The following is a 22,542-nucleotide window of genomic DNA, read 5'->3' on the forward strand; positions in this document are numbered from 1 at the left end:
CAAACTCATTTTCTGATCAATTTGATGCATTTCCAACAATATATTTAAAGTCCTCTTAAGTCCCCGGCCTACCAGACCTCAATGGATGCCTCTGGGGAGCTCCTGTGGACTTCTGCTTGATTTACATGTATTTTATCACTATGTTTTGGCGGTACTGCCGTATTTGCACAGAACCCAACCACTGGTGTCTAGCCAGGGGTCATTTAGAAATGAATTTATCCAAGATCATGACTCATCAATTTGCCACTGCTGAAATGGAAATGGAGAGACACTGTTATTTCATAGATCTCAAAAGAACTTATCTTATTTGGACAGAACAACATGATCATCATAAGCAAATAAAATCAGGTGATTTTCATTCATATTTCGTAGGTGATCCAAAATAGGTTTACAATAATAAAAAGACAGGATCACAAAGACTAATAACAACCAGAGTTTTAATCTTCAAGATTCTACACTCTGTAATCAAACTACATAACATACTATCAGCTATGGTATTTTAATTTCATCCAAATATTGAAGTATTTCCAATAGAATTGGGCCTCTCTTGATTTTTTTTTTTTGGAACAGTGAGCACATTCATCTAATGCCTGGCTGCTGGAACGGTAGCTTTCATCTCTGTTTATCACTGTTTGTACAGTGAAACTTACACACTGATGTCAACAGACTACCTGATTTGCTACAAATTGTTTTATCACTTGATTTTTTTTTTTTTTTTTTTTTAATCATTGTGGCATATGGAGTGTAAAACTTAGATGCATACTATGAAAGCCCCCCAAGAAAAATAAAATTACACTTGGGTTTGCAGAGGAAGATCAACCTTTATTTATTGAAACTGCTTGCATACAAAATATATTGCACTATAACCAAACAATGTCAACATAAAACCCAACCTGTTCTGCTATTATGTACAAAGAAATTATTACCCAAAGTGCAGTAACATACAAGGTCAGTCTACCTTGGTTCGGTATCTACAGTATTTTATGTTTTTTTTCTTCTTCTTCTTCTTTTTTTTTTTTTTTTTTTTTTAAATTTCATTTTCAACCACAATGGCCTACAATGTGTGCAAGAAACGGGTTTACAATTTGTCTTTTATTCATTTACATTCCGAAAATAAATAACTAGAAAACAGTCTGTTTGGCACACTTAAAGACTTCTTGAACAGACTGTAGTGAGCTGCAACATCTTGTCAGTATACCACCTGTCCCGAATGCACAGGTCATAAAATACTGAGAGTAAACTTGTTTAACGCCCAAGGTATGCTCAGTTTATGAGCCACACGGGAGGAACCAGCCGGTCAACATGCTAGGCCAAGTCGTTTGTGGTTGACTACTCATGTCTTTGCAAAATCTGTCGCTGTAATGAGTCTGAGCTTGCCTTGATCTCAAGAACAACGTTGTTTCTGCAAACTTGACACTTCTCCACAGAGCAACACACACTTGTTTACTTCTACCTTCTCGCGAAGATGTTTTTTTTTTTTTTTTCTTTTTTTTCTTCAGAATCTGACTGTACATTAAATTTCACAGGACACTGGACAGGTTAATTATAGTTTGTACTTTATGCTGAGAGCGGGTTCTTTGCCAAAAGAGCATTTTCTCTGAGACTTTAGCATAAGTACAGCAACACAGATAGAGAAAGAGGTTCAACCAGCCATTAAAGCATGGTTAATAGCTTTACAATAAAAATAAAACTGAAAAAAAAGAAGCAAAATTACTAGGGTTACCCTCACAGTAGTTTTCGAAAAAAGTTGTGGGTTCAGAACAGCATTGCGTCTTCTCAAAGTGTAAACTAAAGTGAAATGTACAAGCACTGATCAGAGTTAGACAGACTGTTTTCTAACAAACTTAACTTTGTAACTCCCTTCTCGCTCCTCAGAAAGCAAAGTCAGCGGCAAATTACAGTAGACTCATAATTAGCGAAAGTTACCTAAACTTCAGTTTGCAGTGTTGACAGCATACATGTGATTCACCTGCTGAAGAAGTCACATTCTAGTTTATTATAGTTCATAGATTATAAAGTACTTGCAGATTAACACAAACATGATAAGTGCACATTTAAAGTTCAGTCCAAAATAACAGCAACAATCGCTTAATGAATGATAAAATATACAGGATGCCACCCCCGCTCTTTAACCTCTTTAACCGCTCTCGCAATCTATGATGGTCAATACTTAAGGACAGTTAACATGGCGACAGATATATCTGAGATAGGGGATCTCAAATGCAACAGAAAAAACTTTTAATAAATTAAATGCAGCAGGAATACTGGACTTTACCTTGGTCAGAATGAAATCACCATGATGTCCACCCTGTCTGAGAACGTAATTTAGTTTTTTTTTTTTTAAAACTGTCCTACCTCATCATCAATAACAGAATGAGGTTAAGGGTGGAGACACAAACAAAGCAAAAGTGAAAGAAAAAAAAAAAAAAAGGTTTCAGATTCGAAATCGTCATCACTTTGAATAGCAAAAATAGCCCTGCTTAATAATGTAAACCCCCACTAAAAAATCTACAGTCTTACATACAAACTCATTGCATGGTAGAATATATGAATTTCATGGTGTTCCACACTCAGTGCAGCAGAAAAATTTAGATCTAAAAAAAGTAATCAATTCTAGTAAAACAGAAACTTATCAAATGAATTCCTGCTTTCCTGACACACAAAAACAAAAAACAAAACAAAACAAAACAAAACAAAAAAAAAAGATTGAAAAAGTTTTTTTTTTCTTTTTTTTTTTATGGTGGGCTGAGATTACAACACAAAAGTTAATATCACAAGTGTTGTACATGTCTTCTTCCCTGAATTTAAACATCCAAATTATGATACTACACGAGATAAAAGGCACAGATCAGACAGAAGTAATTTTATGTCTTTTTTATCAGCTTTTTTCTTTCTTTCTTTCTTTTTTTCCCTATTTTTTCTTGCAAATGATGCAACTCACATCAAAATGGGTTCTAACAACCATGGACACCAAAGGGTATCAAAAACGCATGCCATGTGAAATGGCTCATACACAGGCATCTAGTACTTACTGACTAAACCTCTGAAGTCTTTTTGTTTCTTCTTTTCAAGAGACTCAATATCTTTGAGGTTATGGAAAATGCAAAATGTTAAGACCCATCCTCAGAACATATACACTTTTGTTATGATTCCTTTTGAGATATACATTTTGCCAAGAGCGTATGCTAATTTCATAGGTAGTTGTCTGGGAAATCAATCAGAACATCCTCTGTTTCTGTTTACAGGTCAGTCTCCCGTGAAAATACAGACTACAAAAATCCAACCACCACACCAAAACATTTTTTTTCCTCTTCCTTCCCCTTCAACATTTACAAAGTGTGCTTAATTTCTTATCTTATGACATTCCAACTGACCTGGTTCTCTTTGGCCTAATGTGTCTCTAATGAAGAAGCATCTGGATTGGTGAAGTCGAATGCGAGGACGTGGGGGAGTTTTCATCTACGATACCCCGTTAACCACCACCTGGGGGCCATCGGCACCTTCCTGTTTCTCTTTCTTTGTGCCTCGATCTTTGATGGGCCTCTGTCTGTTACCACTACCACTGCCGCCACCGTCTGCTGCCGGACCCTGGGGCGTTCTGCTGGTGTGGACACTCCTCTCGTTATTGCTGTCGATGCGGATCTGTGGACCCAAGAGTAGGGCAGACCCATTATCAAACTACCATGCAATTCAACAACATAAGAGTTTTGGGTGACTCATAAGAAAAATTAGAGGAAGAGAATTAGCAATTTACAGTTTCTTACAAAAAACTAAGAAAATGTAGATTTGAAATACATAAGCAGTGAACATGACTGTATTGCTGCTTTAAATGATGTGTAATACACTGCATACTGAACTTGCACATTACGTTTTGGTCCACAGCCTGTGGTCTTGTTCACTGTGAGTACAGAGTGACACCTTGTGGTGAAAGTGTGACTATACAAGTTAAAATGGAGGAACCACGCTAATTGAATGACACAGTTCACATACCTGCAAGGAATCCTCCTGTGGTCTCAGCTTAGAGTCTCTGGAACTGCGGGAGCGCGTCTCATTCCAGTGCATGTCTTCAGCTATTTAAAAGATAGAGCAACTCAGAAGGCATGGTACACAAGATTATAGGGTTATTTTCCAATGCCTTCAGAAAAACAATTCTGTAAAATTAGACTGTCAATTATTCAGGAGTCATTCATGCACTGGAATTACATTCTGACATTAATTATTATAGTGCCGATGAATTAATAAGTTAAACAGCAAGAAACATTAAGTATATTAATGCTTAATAAAAATGCATTCCAATTCATATAAAAATTTCACTCAGCAAAAAAAAACAGCTCTGTAGGCCAATATGAGGCAGCGCTCATCCCTACTGACATATTGTCCCATTATAAAGTTTTCTGTTACTTCAGAATTTTAACATTCACTTACTGAAACAACTAAGGACACAAAGAAAATCATTTTGATTTACTGTGTTGATTATTCTCAGGGTTGCCTTGACAATGACAATCCAAGCAGAGCTTTTTCAACAGTCACGTGGATTTAAAAAAAAAAAAAAAGCATTTACTTGCCAACGCATGGTTTTCTGAGTATTCTCATTCACCTTCACAGGACGCAAGATATAAACTCCTCTTTTATTTCTGGCCTTTAGGACATGGTGTGAAGCTATTTTTGCTCAGTCAGCTGAACTTTGATATACTTGCTGGGTATTGAAATGTAAGCAATAGAAAACACTAGTACCTACTTATCCAGTGAAACTGGTACTGATCACTTAATTTCAAAGAAGCAATTGCCAGAATAAGCAAGAACAGTGAAATGCCCTTGTAACATTGGAAGTGATCTATTTATGCTTTTGTCCTAGAGTAAGCTGTTCAAATGGTGACAGTTATTACTCATTCAATAAGACAATAAGGAAGGAACAAGTGAATAAAACAGTACTGACTTTTGTAACCTCCTCTGCCTCTTCCGCCTCTGCCCCTTGGCCCCCCACCCCTCTTGCGTCCATCTGGGGCCCGTTTGGGAAAGCTGACGTTCTCCTCATCTGTGGGGGCCAAGGACCAATCACTCAGCTCATCTCTGTGGTCAGATTCAGTCTCTGAAGCATTGGAGGCCTCAGAGTTGGTACCTACGGCAAATTCAATTCAAGTCAAATGTCCCTTAACAGCTTGCATTCATGAGAAATGATTAAACAGCACTCTTAAAACTCAAGCAGCTTTGACATTTTTTAAGTGTGTCTAAAGTGTGTTTACACTAAAATAAACTAAAAGTTACACCTGACTGGCATCATAATTCATGTGAACCACATCCTGGAAAATGATATCATGTACGTGAAGCCAGCTCTAAATTATGTGTTACATTAAAAGTACTTTGAGTATTTCTCTGAAATGGAGAACAAATGGAAGAAGAACTAAACTGCAAAGTCATACTGGAGAACATGTTCTTGTTATCCAAGAATGCTGCCCACCAAGTACTACATTTTATATTTGTTCAAGGGCTACACATAAACCCATACTGATCCTTTAAAATGAAACTTCTCAACAGCAGCAAACAAGACAAATTTAAAGAGCTGGTTTGAAGCACATATTCCAGATTCATGCTTGTGGACAAATATGTATTTACATATCCTTACCATAGTAAGGTCCATGAATGTAATGTATACAGTACATTACAAAAACTTCTGATCACTGGTCATCTGCTATATTCTTAGTATGACAATGAAAGATGTTTTTGGTAATCTATATCTGTTCATCATCCATATCTATACCAAAAGTATAGTTTACTGGCATTAAAACATGTCTTTAAGCAGAAGACATTTGAGTCAAGTCATTTATATTTTCTGTTTCTTACATAGGAGTTATGATTTCAGTTTAATAAGTTCTTCTCACTTCAGCATTGGGGGACAGTTCTACTTCCTACTCATACCTGAGGCAAATGCAGGGCCTCGTCTTCCTCTTCCCCCACGACCGAAAGGTTTTCCTCCTCGTGAGGGCCCCATGCCATTGTCAATCATGAAGGGCTTCTCTTTATCTGACCTGCCTGGAGGGGCCCGGGGCCCTCCACCAATTTGACGCAGCTGCTCGTCAATCTGGAGCCTCTCCATACGCAGCTGGTCCACTTCCTACAAAGAGCCAAGGTTCAAAGCTACATTCACTACCATTACACTGAAGAAAGAAAGCAATACTGAGCAATACACTGAAAAAAAAAAAAAAAAAAAACAGTACTCCAAACAAATGCAGACGGTTCAGTGGTCAACTGAATGATTTACAGTTTATACAGAGGGTAGTCTCGAGGCTGCTATTTATTCTCACCTACCATGCACTGAGCCCCACTATTCACACAGATGAATTCAGGTAAATATATAATGTTATTAATTAGCGATGAGGTGTAAACTGCAGGAGAGGCACTGTATATAAGATGAATGAATGACTCTCACCTTCAGGTAATTCAGGTGATAATCCAGCAGCACACGAGCATTTGAAATACTCTCCTTTGTCCCAACAAATACAAATGGCACCATTCCCTGTGGCCAGATGGGAAACACAAAGGAAAGAGGAACTGATTTCATGTTTGAGCACTTCTGACGGGCTATGATAGGGACAAACTCAAAAACCCTACATCAGTGCTTAATAGAGATTTTGTTATAGGTTCAAATTCCTCATTGATGGGATCAATTGTCCCCGTAGATTTTTTCAAACGAACCACATCACACTTCAGAATTCATTTCAACATACTTCATTTTCAAACAATTAGGGTTTTCAAATGAATCTAGAGGGAGTATGTAGGCAAATTTGGGGATGTGTTATACATTATTTGTTGGCACAATCTATCATTACGCAAACACAAGAAGTTGCCATTACAATCAAACATACTGACCTCCTCTAATGGAGAAGGCTTTTTGTCATTTTCTGGTTCAACCCTTACTCGGACAACTCCAGATTTATCCACCACCTCTTGGATTAATTTCCCACTTTTCCCGATGACTTTTCCTGTGGAAAGAGAAGAAGACATCATCCAAGTGAATCAAATGCACAGTGATGTGGCAACTGGCCTGTTACCTTTAATGGTCTGATCAGTGTTATGTTGTATCAAATAATCTCTTTTTTGCCTTTACCTACTAAATTCCTGGGCACTTTGATAACATCTTCTGAAAACTCCAAATAGCTTCTAGCCTTCCGCACAGCTTCCTGGTCCTGAAGTTGAGAAGCAAATTGGTCAGGTACAGTTCGTGGAGGGACGTCGTCATAAAATGTCTAGCTTTTCTCTTTTAGTGGCGTCATTTGGTCCTCAATTAACAACATTACATGAATATTTGACAGAGAGACCACCTTATTCCTTTTGATGCAAATTTTTTTGCAGGCTTTCATTCCCATTTGTTCACGGAGGTATAGTTTGATTATCAACTTGATGTAACTATGGTATATGAAATAATGACTTATTATATTTGCTCTTTATTGAAAACGTACACTTAACAATGAGTAAGTAATTAGTCAAAATTGCTTTGATCCTTCCTCTTTCTCAGGTTATTGGAAAGAATATACAAAGTGTTTCACTTCTTCCTAGTGTAACCATGCGTTAATTTATTTAGCACCCTACACAGTGGATTTATTGTTTTGGAGTGCAGGAAAATATTATGGAAAGTTAAACAACTGTGCACCAGAAGATACACTTGCTTGGCTAAATTGGTTTGGTATTCTTTGGCCATGATAGTACCATGCTTAGATGTGGAGGAAAGTAGTACGTACTGATGACTATTATTTTACGTTTTGGATAATCCAAAGGAAGCCATCAACCCACACTGCCCCTGTCCAACTACTGAGTATGGCAGTGAAACTGTTCTGCTATGGACAGCTGTCTGACTGGAGTCACTGGTTCCACTTATTTCCAATCGTCAAAGATATGTGTGCTAATGTGTGTCAATGACCTTGACTGAGGTACTGGAAAAAAGACCTGGAGCTGGTCCCCAGCGCCTGCGGCTGCCCACTGCTCCTAGCTCCTATTTTGTGTGTGTGTGTGTGTGTGTGTGTGCTCACTGCTTGCTCACTGGTGCATACGATGGGCTATATGCGGAGGCTGCATTTCACTGCTCACTGCTCTGGTGTGTGTGTGTCTTTTAAGCCAGGAAAAAACAATCAATATTAGATGCGACATACTATCTTTTTAAGTGTGATTTAGTTAACTCAAAACATACCCTTTTTAAGCCTGGATTCTCTCTCTTTTTTTTTTTGTAAAACCCTTGTGAATATGTCAAACATGAGGCAAACAATGAAGAATGAAGAGTGGTGAATTCGTGAAGCTTCCACCATACCTCTCCATAGATGTGAAAGGTACACGTCTCTTCGTCTAGATCTATGGTGGTGACTCCAGGGACCTTCCGGGCTTGCTGAATGTTGGCGCCATGGGTGCCTATGGCAAGGCCCATGAGGTCATCTCGAACCACAAACTGCTCATGGAATCGTGACGCCAGTTGCCGAGAGCTCTGGAGGGAAAATGAATGATATTCTATAAATTGCTGATTGAGACTTGATGGGTGACAATGGTGAAACTGGGACAAGAGATGTACGCAAAGACACAGATATCAAAACAATTTTTTTTTATAAAGCAGCCAGGATATATCAACTTCCAAAGTTTAACATTCTCCTAAAGTTTAAGGTAATCAAGAATAAAAATGGTAGAGGTCAATCCCGACGCAGAAGAGCTTTCATTATAAAGCTTAATGTTCTCATTGAGATTGAGTTTTCCTTTTAGCTGATAACAGTTAGTTTGGATTGAGTCCAATAGCAAGGCAACCACTTACGGCATTAAATAATGCCTGTGAGGTACATAACCTATGACTTTGAAACAACAAGGGACTAAAACTACTAAAGTAATACTTAACAACCTACACAGTAGTAACGGTGCAGCAAGTTTGAATACATGGGATCATAACCTCCACAAACAGCTCTGGGAGGAAAATCAACTATTTTTTACTTTCATTACTAGTATAGTATGGGACTATACCAATACTGCAGCAACATTTTTAGCACTGACTTTATGGACTCAGTCATATAAGCATGGCCATAGTGAAACTGAGAAGTGTGGAATGTAACAGCACTGCATATATTGTGATGTGACTTACGCACAAGTTAAATATAGGCTCTCACTGAAGAGACATTTGATCAGTATGTGTCCAGCTGTGCACAGACACCATATAAGAGAAGTGAAAGTACTTTCTAAATAGCTACTTAAATGAAAATGCTAAATTCCCCACTCCTATTAAAAATTCTCAGTGTCGAGTCAAGCACTAATCATCTCTTTTTGCAATCATTTCTTTGTGCCGTGTAATTTTTAACTCCATAGGAAACATAAAAGAAAGGTGTTTGAATATGGGTCAGAATGCTAGAAGCTTGAAAGTCAGGTTATTTGAGGGTTTTTTTTTTTACCTCCAGCTGTCGGCTAGCCTCCTCATTCCTCATTATAAGTGCTAATTTGGTACGCAGGCTCCTGAAGTGCATGTCGCTCAACATGGTCGCTCGTTTGGATGTCACTTCATTAACAGACTGAAACAAGAGCAATATAAAGTAAATGGAGTGAAACATCATCTGGTAATCCAACAAAATAAATTCATTTGCAATAAGTTTCATCGGACTTACCAAAATAACCAGCTGTTTTCTCTCAGAGTCATACGTAACATTGAAAGCTCCAACTGCCTTTTTGAAATCTTTGTGTACTGAATCTTTTGCACACCTAGTAGGGGAAAAAAGCGTCAGTCATTTAAACAAAAATGTGAAAGACTCTGTATATAACATATCTGGCAAATTTTGGAATGCACACAAGCTGTGGAAAAAAATCAGCACGATCTTACATTTGCCTCAGATCTTCAGGAACATCCAATCGGATTTTCAAAAATGTGTTTTTTGTGGCTGTTTTGTTTGGATTCACAGGTCGCAGCCTCTCCAATGTGACAATTTCATTTAGTGTGGCATCACAAGCTGCATATTCTATGACATAAAACTAGTTGAGAAAAAAAAAAAAAAAGATTTAAAACAAGGTTATTACAGAAATGATAAAACCCCCACAAGTATCCCTAACAAATGTATTATGGAATTATTTCTTTAAAACAGAACATAAAAATGATTGTATCTAGTACTTAGAACACCAGAGAGCCTGGCTGAAAAGAGGTCATTCGGCTAAGATGGGAATATCAGCATTTCCTCAAGACATTTTTTCAGTTGACTGAGAATTTCTCCATCAATTTCTCAGTCATAAAATCTGTCCAGACTATTTGAGTATAGCTTTTGCTGCGGTGGTATTTCTGCTCTTATGATGTTATAAATAGGCACTCAGCCTATAGCCTAAGTGTGAAGCTGTGGCTTTGTATTACACCAAGCTACAAGCATTCTTGCTGGGAAAACCCCTCTTTACTCCGCTTACCTCGCCTTTCACCATGCGGACCTTAGCCAGCCACCATCCACAAGGCTCCTTATCATTGGCTCTGGAGTATACCTGTGGACAAAAATTTTCAGTCAGTATAAACATCTCATTTGTTACACTATATTAAGAATTTGCTACAACAAAAGAAAGAGCTTTTACTTATTCTTAAAGGACATTTTCAAAGTGGCAATACTCATCTCATTTACGCAAAGGTGAATGCCATGAAATGTCCTTGCATATATAACCTACAAAAACCCTTGCTTAAGAATTCGTAACATATTGACAGTGACTCATAAAGATATCAACACTGTTCCATCACTTTTATACTCTGCATTTATTGTTAGTGTGGGGTGAACAAAATTTTCTTTTCACATGTACAAGCATCTATCCAGCAATAAGTCTACTTGGATTAAAACAAAAAAGCCTGCTTTCACATAACAGTCAAAGTTCCTTGTCATTATTATAAGTAGTAGGAGCCATTATTTATCACACATCTTTTTGATGTACAAAGTGAACTTCAGAGAAAGATGATACCATCCCAACTTCTAATCTTTTCATGACAGTGCATACCTCAACTTCATCACTCTCATTAATCTCTTTATGGAAGCCTGTAGGTGGAGTAAACCGAACGTCCTGGAAAGGAATCTGACGTTCTGGCTGCCAACTGAAAACAATAAGAAAAGATCAACTGCCATTAGGAATAATGTGATTTTTCTTTTTTTAACAGCATGGAGAGTGTGCCACACAACACCTTAAAATTTCTATGTGAGCATTTTTTAAAAAATAAATCAGCTGTACAAAAACAACACACAAAATGATGTGTAAATGTACTCACTTGTTTTCAAAAGACACAGTGACTGTGCTTTCATTGACATCTTTTATAAATGCCTGAAAGGAAAAGTAATTTGTCAGTTGATGAACAAATATTATGAGATGTAGGTTTAGGTCGGTGCAGGTGACTCTCACCTGCCTTTTACACTTTGTCAAAAGAATAACAACAGTCTGCTAGTGGCTTTCTAATTTCTCAAAAAACATAAAATTTATTCTAAACCTCTCAGTGCCCTAAGAAAGTAGGCCTGTATGGTCGAGAAGCAATCTTGAACAGACTAATTCGGTTACTGGTAGGACAAACAAACCGGATATCTGTCGACTTCAGTTTTCTTCGCCATTAATAATGTTCATGCAAACGAAAGCATTGTTTTTGCAATAAAAATACTGTGTTTAGTTTCTGTGAAAATATCGGTGTCTTTTGACAGGACCGAGCTCGCTACAAAATGGCTAATATTTCAACATTGCTAAAAGCATAATGTAGCGTAGCTTGCAAGCTAATGTTACTATCAGCAACAGCCTGGTATACACCCACTGCACAATGACAGCTGCTAGTGTTGCTCTTAACAGAAAGCTGACGACGCAGCAACAGACTTGATATATATCTCACGTCGTGTTGTTTCACTAGCCCTCTTAATTCTATTTGGCTGCGGCTGGGCCTTAACATAGTTTTAGCTTGCAGGGTTACAGCCAAACCCGTAGTGGTAACGTAATAGCAATGAGACTGGCCGTCGCAATTAAGGCCTACTAAGAGAATGGATCGAGAAATACAAGTAAAAGCCAGTGCAACGAGTGTGCATAGCTACACGGCTGTCAAACGAGATGGGAAATGAAGACAAAGCGGCCAGTAGGTTAACAAGAATGCGACCAACCTTGTAAAAAGCCCCACTCGTCCCTCTGACTTCAACAGCCAATTCCTCCATGACGCCAAAAAACAAATACAAACTGGACGTAGTTGCTATGTTGCTTCAGTCCCTTTGCCCCGTGCAACTTTTCTTTCAGCAATGCCTGTTAATATCGTGTACGATGATGCACTTCCAGATTTATATGGAAACGAAAGCGAAACATTTATATATCAGATATACAGTTCGCACCAGCTGCTTTTGAATGCGCCGATGTAAACATAAGAGCTTCCCTATTTCCCCCGTCACGTGACAGGGTCCACTTCTTGCGCTCGTTTTTCTCAATAAGGTTGTGGCGTACGGCTTTTGCACGTCCTCAGCGATTAAGATTTACAGCAGTTCAAAGTCAAAATCCAGTGAGTGATTTGTATCAAATGATTTTTGGACAATAATGTATACATGTGACCGTAGCTTAATTACTTTTATACACAGTGACACGTCCATATTCTTATACACGTTACAAACACAAGATCTTACATCATTGTTACATCCGCAAAGAGTTTCAACTTTCGAATTTGCTCTTGGCAGTCACACGTCATGTATATATGACGCCTTGCATATATTACGCCAGTTTAAATAGTCTCTAATGTCACTGCTTAGCTTACCAAAAAATCATAGTGATGCACCGGTGAGATAAAGAACTGACTGGTAAGTATGTGGAACATTACAGCGGAACTTCGGCGGAAATGAACTATAAGACACTGAACGATTTAGAACTGATGGTCACAGGAATACTCACCTGTTTCAGCAGTAGGCAACTTTCACACTCTGCATTGCTCATTGAATCACGTGCAGCAAACTATTTTTACAGACTCAGAAAAGAATCGTTTATTACATTAGCGAGTTTTCTTTGCAATTCCCTCTATAAGGGACCTTGATATTTTGTAGAACGAGTGCGGCTCTGCAGCATATTGTATAAAATGGTGAAGCTGCTGACTGTTTTAGGATGTATCTCTCCATCAGAGTACAAATAAGCACGAGTCGACGCATGAAAAGATTACTATATCCCTACTGGTCAAAAGGTTTACCTGACCTAAAACCATGATGGAATTATTCTGTGAAAATAGACATAGATCTGCCAGCTTTCTTTCTTTCTTTCTTTCTTTCTTTCTTTCTTTCTTTCTCTTGGAAACTCTAATTAAGTGATGGATTTCTTTTCCTTGGGCCAGTGGGATGTGAGGGGGAATATCTTCAAAAAACAAAACAACAACAACAACAACAACAACAACAACAACAAAACACTTAATAATTGCAGAATTGTACCAAACACCCTGGGATTTATAATGAAGCATGCTTACTTGGAAAATAAAACAAAACAACAGACAAACAAACAACAACAACAAAAACAAAAACAGTCCAACCTAGCACTAAACACGGCAGAGTTATGGATGCTTTTGCTTACTATTGTGCAACATGTTATCTTTCTCCAAATCAGAGCCCACTTCAAAGTTGAGAGGTTTTTAATGTCCATGATTTTCAGAATATGTATTAGAAATGTACTTTTCATCTGAGGAGAGAGGATACCCTGTGGTTAATGTAATGGAATATTTGATGTATGTCAACAGGGCCTGTGGTTCTCATTTCTGTGAAATTCTGTGAAAAAGCTTGAAGAGGAATTATTGTAGCATTGTTTATACTCTAATGCAATAAGGGACTAAGGCTTTATATAAGGTAAACATTGCCACTCTTTCCAAATTCATTTTCGTATTGTGAATTGTATACTGGCTGATATTTATCCAAAGCAAATAGGGTGCCTTCATAAACTATTCAATTTCACTTTTAACAGACTTTTTTGTTTTACTAACTCAATTCAAAATGGAGTAAACCTTTTTTTTTTCGGTCATCAAACACACAATACCCCACCATGACAGATTAAAAACTCTTTTTTGGGGGGGCATTTTTGCTAATTTATTAAAAAAAATAAAGAACTGAAATCTTAAATTCGCTTAAGTGCTCAGACGCTGTTTAAGTGCCTTATAGGACTGCCTTTGGATTTGGTAACAGCTGTGAATCTTCTTTGGTATGCTTCTACCAGCTTTGCACTGCCTGGATTTGGGCAGCTTCTCTAGTTCTTCCTTGTAGATCCTCTCAAGCTCGAACAGATTGGATGGGTAGCGCTGCTGAACTATAATCTTCAGGTCACTCCACAGATTTTCTATGGGGTTCAAGTCTTTAGCTGGGTCACTCAAGGACATCCAGAGACTTGTCCCAAAACCACCCCACCATTGTCTTCTTTGTGTGCTTTGGGTTGTTGTCATGATGAAAGATGAATCTTTGCCCGAATCTGGGATGGTGTGGGCTCTGTATTTGGCTCCATTCATCTTTCCATCATTTCTGACCAGTCCTCCAGTCCCTGCTGGTGAGAAGCATGCCAACAGCATGATGCAGTCATTACTATGCTTCACTGTTAGGATGGTATCAGCCAGGTGAAGAGCAATACCTCGTTTTAGCCAGACATGGCAACTGGCATTCAGGTCAAAGAGTTAAATTTATCTCTCATCAGGCTAGGGAATCTTTTTCGTCTTGCTCACTGAGTCCTTTAGGTGCCATTTGACAAACCCCAGGCAGACTGTCGTACTCAGGAACGGCTTCCATCTAGCCACTCTACCACAGAGATCTGACTGATGGAGTGCTAGAGAGATGGTTGTAATTCTGGCAGGTTCTCCCATCTCTAAACCGCAACTCCGAAGGTCTCTTAGCATGACTATTTGGTTCTTTGTCACCTCCCTGACAAAGGCCATTCTTGCCCTATTACTGAATTTCACCATATGACCAGTTTTGGGAAGAGTCTGGGTGGTTCCAAAATTCTTCCTTTTGACAGTAATGGAGGTCATCATTTGACAACAATGTAGACCTTCAGTACGTTGGCAACTTTTTTTTTTCTCATCCTTTTTCAGATCTATGCATTAACCCAATCTTATCTCGGCACCCTGTGTAGATTTCTTTGGATCTCAAGTCTGTTTTTTTGTTCTGCCATGCACTGGAAACACAGAAAGGTGTGTGCCTTTCTACATCATGTCCAACCCAGTCAATTTACCACAGATCTACACACAATTAAATTCTAGAGACATCTCAAGGATGGTCAAAATAAAGAGGAACATCGAAGCTCAATTTGGAGTGCCATAATAAAGGGTCTGCATACTTATGTAAACAAGAGATTTCAGTTTATTATTTTTAAATAGATTTGCAACAATTTCTAAAAGTGTCTTTTCGGTTCATCATTACAGTCTATTATGTGTTGATTAATAATAATTATAATAATAATAATAATAAAAATAAACTCAATCCATTTTGAATTAAGTGTGTAACACAAAACTTGTGAAACAGTAATGGTGTCTAAAAGCACTGTAAACTGTAAAGATAAAACTAACTTCTGTGTGTTCAAGATGTGACTGGGAATAAGTTTGTACTCTCTTGAACAGTTAATGATTTTATATATAAAGTCTCCATAAAAATACTAGGAGTATGTAATTTATATAAAGGTACAGGGGCATATATTCGATACATGTTTCAAATTGAAGAAGACAGAGCAAAATAAGACATTCATAAGAGTAAGAAAATAGTTTTCCAAATCATTGAAATGTTGTTCTTTATTTGTTCAGTAGGGGTCAGTACTGCACTCCAAATAGTTCCATATTCTTAATCTTTCAAAAGACAAGAGTAAAATATTCAAGGAGCTTACTGCAGAAAACAGACTAGTGTGGATTTACAGTAAACTACAACTCATACTATATTTCTTATTCTTGTGTAGGTGTGTGTGAAATACACTTGATGCCCAGCTATTTGCATGAAAAACTGAAAAATGATTAGAGATAAAAGATTATAGATTAGGGAGAGGAGATTTACTCCTAAACCATCTGAACCCATTTAACCATAATTCTGTATTAAAAGATAAAATATGGATAATCTGTCCTTCTCCATAAAACAAACAATCAGTTCATCCATTCATCCATCCATTTATCCATCAATCCATCCATTTATCGATCAACCCATCGATCAGTCCGTCCATCCTTTGATGCATCCATCCATCCATTAATATTGTATATGAATTTTAGCAATGCAGTATGAAGGATTTTGACATGAATAATTAACTTGCCATACATATCTACTCTGCAGAAAGCTTTCATCCAAGCATATCAACTGGAAGTACTGTTTACAGACCAGTTACAGACTAAGTGATCAAATACTTAAATAAGATAACCAAAAGATGATGCATAGTATACAATACTTGAGCATCACACATTATGCTGAAGTCATTGTATAGAGCTAACAAAATACACTAGCACAAATATTCGTGTGTAAACCGAGCGTCATGGCAGAGGCATGGGTGAAAACCCCAAACCTTCGCTTATGTTGCTTAAAGAGTCTGGGTGTTGGTTCAAGCATTGGTCGCTCCTCTGCCAGAGGTTAGCAGGTGGCCTCCCAAATATGGAAATTTGTGCTCTGATTTGGCATCTCTCTGTCTCTCTCTCAACCTTAGATGATAACAGCATGAACCAGTTTTCATTCTTTTATCAATCTTTCTTGTCATGTACTGGCTAATGATAGTTTCAATAAAAAAAACTACAAACTTTCAGGCTCAGTGATGTAACTGGTGTAACTGAAAACCCTTGAACCAATCTGTTCAGACAGAATTCATTTTATGGCTGCCTAGCAAACATGAGATCAGTTCAATCAAATATCCATCGTTGTTTCCAGTAAAAGTGACAACAATCATTGTCAGGATTGTTCCAACAGAATTGTGGACCTCTGACATGAGGATGCAATGACTGAAGGGAGAGAAGCTGCTGTAGATAAAGGATTTCAGAGGAGATGGAGAGAATGGGGGAGGCAGAGTGCAAATGGAGGAGAGAGTTCAGGCTACCATCTAATTTAGCTGACACATCCATCACTGTTGCCGTGATCAGGGCTGTACAAGGATAGGACTGCTTTTTTTTCCTTCTCTCTTTTTGTTGTGTGTCTTGCATTTCTGACATTGAGCATCTCACACAGAGATGTGAACTTGGTGAAGAGCAATCAAGATCCCCAGTGCATGGCACACAATATCAAAAGAAGCTGAGACTCTAAAAAAGACCTCAATAACTGGAGTCTCACTGTGAATCCTCCATGCTATTTTCAGCCATTTGGGAAAGTTCAAGTATTTTCATTCTCTAGAGCTGTGTGTATGTGTGTGTGTGTGTGTGTATGTGTGTGTGTGTGTGTTTGCGGTGGGGGCGAGTCGGGGTGGGGGTGGCGGTGGGGGGTTTGTGTGGGGCGTGGGGATTTGCAGAACTGGAAGGTGAGAATGGAGTGGGCATTAACTAGTTTCGATTGCTTTGGCTGGCTTGGACACACATGTGAAGCACAACCACTAACACATTCTTCTATTACACTCATATTGAGCAATCATATAAATTATTCAATTATTCTGCTTTGCCATTCAATCATTCTAGAAGAAATGACCCGAACACTTCTCCTCAAAACAACATTTGTTTATAAATGGTAAAATGGTAAGCTTTTTCGTCAATATACGTTTTCTTGCCGTCCTTTGTACTTGCGTTAACTTCATACCTTCCTTTTCTTACACATGTAGAAACAAAGAAAACAGGAATGTTTACCATTTCAATCAATTCAACTGAGTCACCTCTCTCTCCAACTAACTAACTAACTAACTAACTAACTAACTAACTAACTAACTCATGATAACCTGAAGATAAATTACAAATTGTAATGCCCCCTAAAATAAATGGAATGAGTTAGGGCTATTGATCAAATATAATCTAACCTATTCTTTATTTACACAAGGCATATTCTCTTTACATTAACACACACAATTAAATATTAATCTAAAAGCAAATTATATTTTCTAACATGGGGCATCTCTCTCTTTTGCTCTCTCTCTCTCTGTCTCTCTGTCAGTGTGTGTGTGTGTGTGTGTGTGTGTGTGATGTTCTCGTTATTTGAAAATCCACCCTATTCGTAAAGTAGTTACGACAAATATTTCATGGAAATTTGAATATAATTCATTTTTAATGTTCGGAGATGCATGGAGCTTGACTGCAGGTACTTTAATATAACATACATATTATTCAAAAACTGAGGTAAAAATACTGAGGTATTTGTTTTAACCACTTTGAGAGCTATATTTGACATGCTGATCTGGGAAACTTGTTGACCCAATCAATAGAATTGTGCCTTGGAGGAAAGATGAGCTTACAAATATCAGGAAACATGTACATTTGAATCTGATATGCAGTAGACACATTTCCTTTAATCAGCACATTTAACAGACACCACGCCCAAGGGTATGTAGAGAAATGCATTATTGATGTGAATCCTGATTCCTAATGTAAATGAAAAGCGGAATATAATGGAAATACAGCTGTACTTTGGCCTCCAAGGAACAATCAGAATTTGAAACCCTTTACTATCAGAATAAAGAGGAAATGTTGTTCACTTTGATGTTTCAGAACCTTCACTGTCTAACCAAACAGTTATTTTCTTTGATGTGTACAACTGGGGAAAATGGACAGATACATAGGTCATACCACTATGTAATTGTGCTACTTTGACCCTTGACATTTAAAAATGAACCAAAAATGTGTTGAGATATCAAACCAACTCTCAAGAGTCAAACTTCATAGGTAGGACTACTTTTACTTGTGTTAGTTGTCGTGACATAGATGAAGTGAAAAGACTCAGATAATCCATACATTCTGCTTGCAGTTGAGATTAAGCCTATGATGCTGAACTGCATACAGGGAATCTTATATGGAAATCCTGTTATACTTTGCTCAAAACTGCACAGCCTGAAGTGATTAATGTTGATCTTATAGATGTGTATCACTGAGGCGAATAATCACTGTCTCAAAAAACAAGGTATAAAAAAAAAATCAACTCTTTCACAAGGAAAAATGCCCACAAGTCCAAATCTTTAAATCCATGCTTGAGCGTGACCAACTACTGAATGATGTTCATAGTTGATGACCCATGCAAGCTTTTTTGGCTTTCCTAGACCTTGAGAGGTTGAAAAATGCACTTGAATGTCAACAGGACACTATTAAAACATGTCTCTGCTGTCTGTGTGTGAAATACAATGTAATAATGGTTGGCAAAAAGGATACTCAGGGGATACCGCTTGCCATAGATGCCCTAGACCTTGTTCATGATCAGTCCCCAACAGAAACAGATTGAGAGCATTGCTATTATGGTGAAATCATTAAAACATGTCCCAGGGTTAAATACACTTTATTTGAGTGACATGCAGAACTGTTAGTAGGTGGAGTGTTTTGAACTGTTTGCATGCATGACTTGTCTGGCTCCCACTGGTTGACTTCTTTCTAGTCAGACACATTTGTAGTTGTGCACTAAATTCTAATTCTATTTATGCAAATTACCACTAACCGAAACAAGTGAATTATTCATCAGTTTGATCTATGTTGATTCAAGGGAATTTGCCAGTTTTGATAGGATTGACTTACTTAAGTGTTTCTTAAATAAGATTATCTACAAACTACTGTTTTTCATCTGCTACTTATTGTCATAGAGGCTACCTGTTGTGGCAACATGAAGTGTAAGGGTGTTTGCATGGGTGTAGGGTGCTATTTAGACTTTTCCTTCACTTGCTAATTGAAATTAACTTATAGAAAGATAACTAGGCTAATGGCAAATATAGTTACAATGATTTAAACCTGTATTACATTTAAGCACCTAAAATGAATATTTTACTAATGCCAATTTAACAAACCTTTACCTGTATTGTATAGAAGAAATGCAAAGATAAAGAGAAGAATCTGCTCCCCCATTTTGTTAGAGACTGCTCCAGCAGGTAGGTCAATGCATTCTTTCTGGTTAGCTTTATAGTAGCTCGGAGACATCTAGGTTCATAAAGCAGCTTGACATTTAGGGAGACTCTCACTCTAATCTCCTATCATTAGACTATCTTAGCCCTTTCCTTAGGGTATGAGGGATGCCTCCAGTGCATCATTATTAGGCTAATTAAAATTGTTGGTTCAAGGTTCTGTATTTAATTGAGCAAGGAGAAAAAACAATTCTGAATGGAAGATCTAAAGCAGTCAGCTTAGAGAAATATTGATCACATTTTCTTAGAAATACAAGCTATGATTAGTTCTGAAAGATTTAGGAGGCGTTTTGAAAAGGTCCATAACATGTCAAGAGGGACTGCACTCCAATTTTCCCTGTAATCTGCTTTATGCACTGCTCTATATTAGACATTCAGTTCACTCCAGTTTTAATTTTCTAGTCGATTGTCCCATAGAATTCCTACCTGAGAACCCCAGGTATTATGCCTGAGGTAACACCGACTGGGAAGAAAAATCCTTATGATATATTAAGTAAAAAAGAAGAAACCAACAATCAGGATCAGCCTGAGGGTAATTAATTAATTTCGAAACCTGAAGTTACGCAGTGGAAGGCATGCGACCATTATGTGGAGGCAAATAGGCAAGCAGGCATATTAAATCAGCATTTCAGTATACAATATATGTAATGTTAATTCTAATGAAAATATCACATAAGAAAAAAAAATGTGATGGCACAACTATGTAAAGGGCTTGAAAGACCCATTATACAATTTTATTTCAGAACACGAAGAAAGTATAATTCACAATAATGATATTGGTGATTCAGAATGTCCGCTTAGCTACAATCCTATCTGCTTGCAACTTTAATTGAATTATGCAGCTTCACAGAATTAACTGCCTACCTCTGCATTGGGCTCTCAAAGCCAGACTGCGGCAGTGATTCAGTGCAGGCTAGTTCACAAGAGGCTGATAACATTAGTTTCTACATAGTTTAAAGGGTCTTTCAGAGAACTACCATATTTCGCATCAGGGTACTGTATCTACATAACTGCATCATTCATGGAAGAGGACGTCCAGAGGACGCTGTTGCCTGAGGGGAAACTGAACTAAGCAATGGATATGCAAGTAAGGAGAGATGCACTGAAGGTCTACTTTTTGCTGAGCTAAGCATTATATTGGGAAGGAGGGAGAGCGTGGAATCTGACCTTAGCCTGGAGGGATGATGGAGCCTGTCCCTGGATCAACAAGCTTGCCAGCAACACAGCTCTAAGCCCTCTTTCATCAACTGATGAATGAACATTCTGAGATAGTTGAAGTCTGTGATATGACAGGATAGTGATAAATTAGGCTTTTGGAAAAGAGGATATACAAGCTGTTGAATTAAGCCTAAGTATGATGTTGTGTTTTTGTCCCCTATGTTCATGTCAGACAGGTTGTTCACAATGTGTGATTGGAGAAAGATGATGTGATTTTGGGTTTCCTTTTCTTTAATTTATGATTTCCCTTCAGTCTTTGGTGCATGGAATATATATTCCTTGACTCCAGAAAGTTAGTTAAAGCTGCCTTTAATGTGTGCTGTCATGACTGTCTGAAAATATTAATGAGTGTAATTAAGAAGCTCTGAAAGAGCCTGTTATAATTCTGTGTACAGCTAATGACTCTTGCACCCCCATTGGATAGTCTTTCACAGGTGTAATTTCTCAATTCCAACAAAATCCTACCCTCTGTTCCATTAAATAGAAGAACATTCCTAGACTACTGTCCACAGAAAGACAGGATGACTGACCTGGAGCAGGTGAGGACGTGAGGGATGTGGATGAATTGGCTGAAGCAGCAGATCCTAAAATCGCTGCTCTGCCTCTTTTCTTGCTGTCTGCCAAATGCTGCTCTCCTCTCAATGCATTCCGGGGAAAAATGAAAGAGCAACATTGATCCCAGATTGTCACACATTCGAGGTAACAAATGAACAGTCGTGAGCGCATCTGAACTTGTTCTGTGATTGAGAACTTCAAGTCCAAACAAGGTCAATTGCTCCTGTTGTGTTGTGTGCTTACTGAAGGGCCAAAGAAAGACTGACAGCGAGACACAGATTTGTTTAGCTTTAGCATCTAAGCTGCCACAATGATGGAGCAGGCATTGCTGAGGCTCCTTCTGCATGACCCTCCATTACAAGCCCCAATACAAAGACTACTAACTAGAAACCACATTGTGCCTAGCAATCAAAGCGTCGCCTGGCTGTGGATGGAAGGAAACTTTGACAGGTGAGCTGATTTTATGTTCAATGCTTTTCTCTATGTAAGCCTATTTTTCTACAGAGTTTATTTAAAGATTTGTACTTTTAATACTCACAGGAACATCACATTCTTTTGGTTGAGTGTCCATAACCTTCTGATTGAGGGCCAATACCTTCCTTTTGTATTTAACATTAAATTTACCAAAAGTACACACCACTTTAAGAGTGTGCTGTTGAGTTTAGGATCATCTATCTACAAAAGTCACTCCCTATGTTAAACTGATTCAAAATGATAATTGTTTAATTGTGGTACCACATTAGCTAAGTCAATGCAAGGCATTAGGTTCATGTTCATGTTTACAGAGGATCTCCT

General features: G+C 37.9%; 1 protein-coding gene across 1 annotated transcript; it reads right to left on the reverse strand.

Moving 5' to 3' along the window:
- Positions 1-2,736: 2,736 nt before the first annotated feature.
- On the reverse strand, positions 2,737-12,341 carry fmr1 (fragile X messenger ribonucleoprotein 1). Its single transcript, XM_030764644.1, has 15 exons — positions 12,105-12,341; positions 11,240-11,292; positions 10,975-11,068; positions 10,405-10,476; positions 9,836-9,984; positions 9,624-9,717; positions 9,414-9,530; positions 8,300-8,470; positions 7,106-7,184; positions 6,868-6,980; positions 6,428-6,514; positions 5,917-6,112; positions 4,937-5,119; positions 3,991-4,070; positions 2,737-3,642 (listed from the first exon to the last, which is right to left on the reverse strand). The coding sequence occupies exons 1-15, from the start codon at positions 12,153-12,155 to the stop codon at positions 3,460-3,462; spliced, it is 1,722 nt and encodes a 573-aa protein (XP_030620504.1). The 5' UTR covers positions 12,156-12,341; the 3' UTR covers positions 2,737-3,459.
- Positions 12,342-22,542: the final 10,201 nt, after the last annotated feature.

This window comes from Chanos chanos, chromosome 2 (genome assembly GCF_902362185.1).
Source record: "Chanos chanos chromosome 2, fChaCha1.1, whole genome shotgun sequence".
In the NCBI taxonomy this organism is placed as follows: domain Eukaryota; kingdom Metazoa; phylum Chordata; class Actinopteri; order Gonorynchiformes; family Chanidae; genus Chanos; species Chanos chanos.

Excerpts from the sequence above, each read along its gene's own strand:
- fmr1 (XM_030764644.1), bottom strand. The coding sequence starts at position 12,155 with ATGGAGGAATTGGCTGTTGAAGTCAGAGGGACGAGTGGGGCTTTTTAC. Across the intron at positions 6,113-6,427 it reads ATCACCTGAATTACCTGAAG|GAAGTGGACCAGCTGCGTAT; the intron begins GTGAGAGTCATT and ends GGCTCTTTGTAG. Across the intron at positions 3,643-3,990 it reads CACAGGAGGATTCCTTGCAG|ATCCGCATCGACAGCAATAA; the intron begins GTATGTGAACTG and ends TTGGGTCCACAG.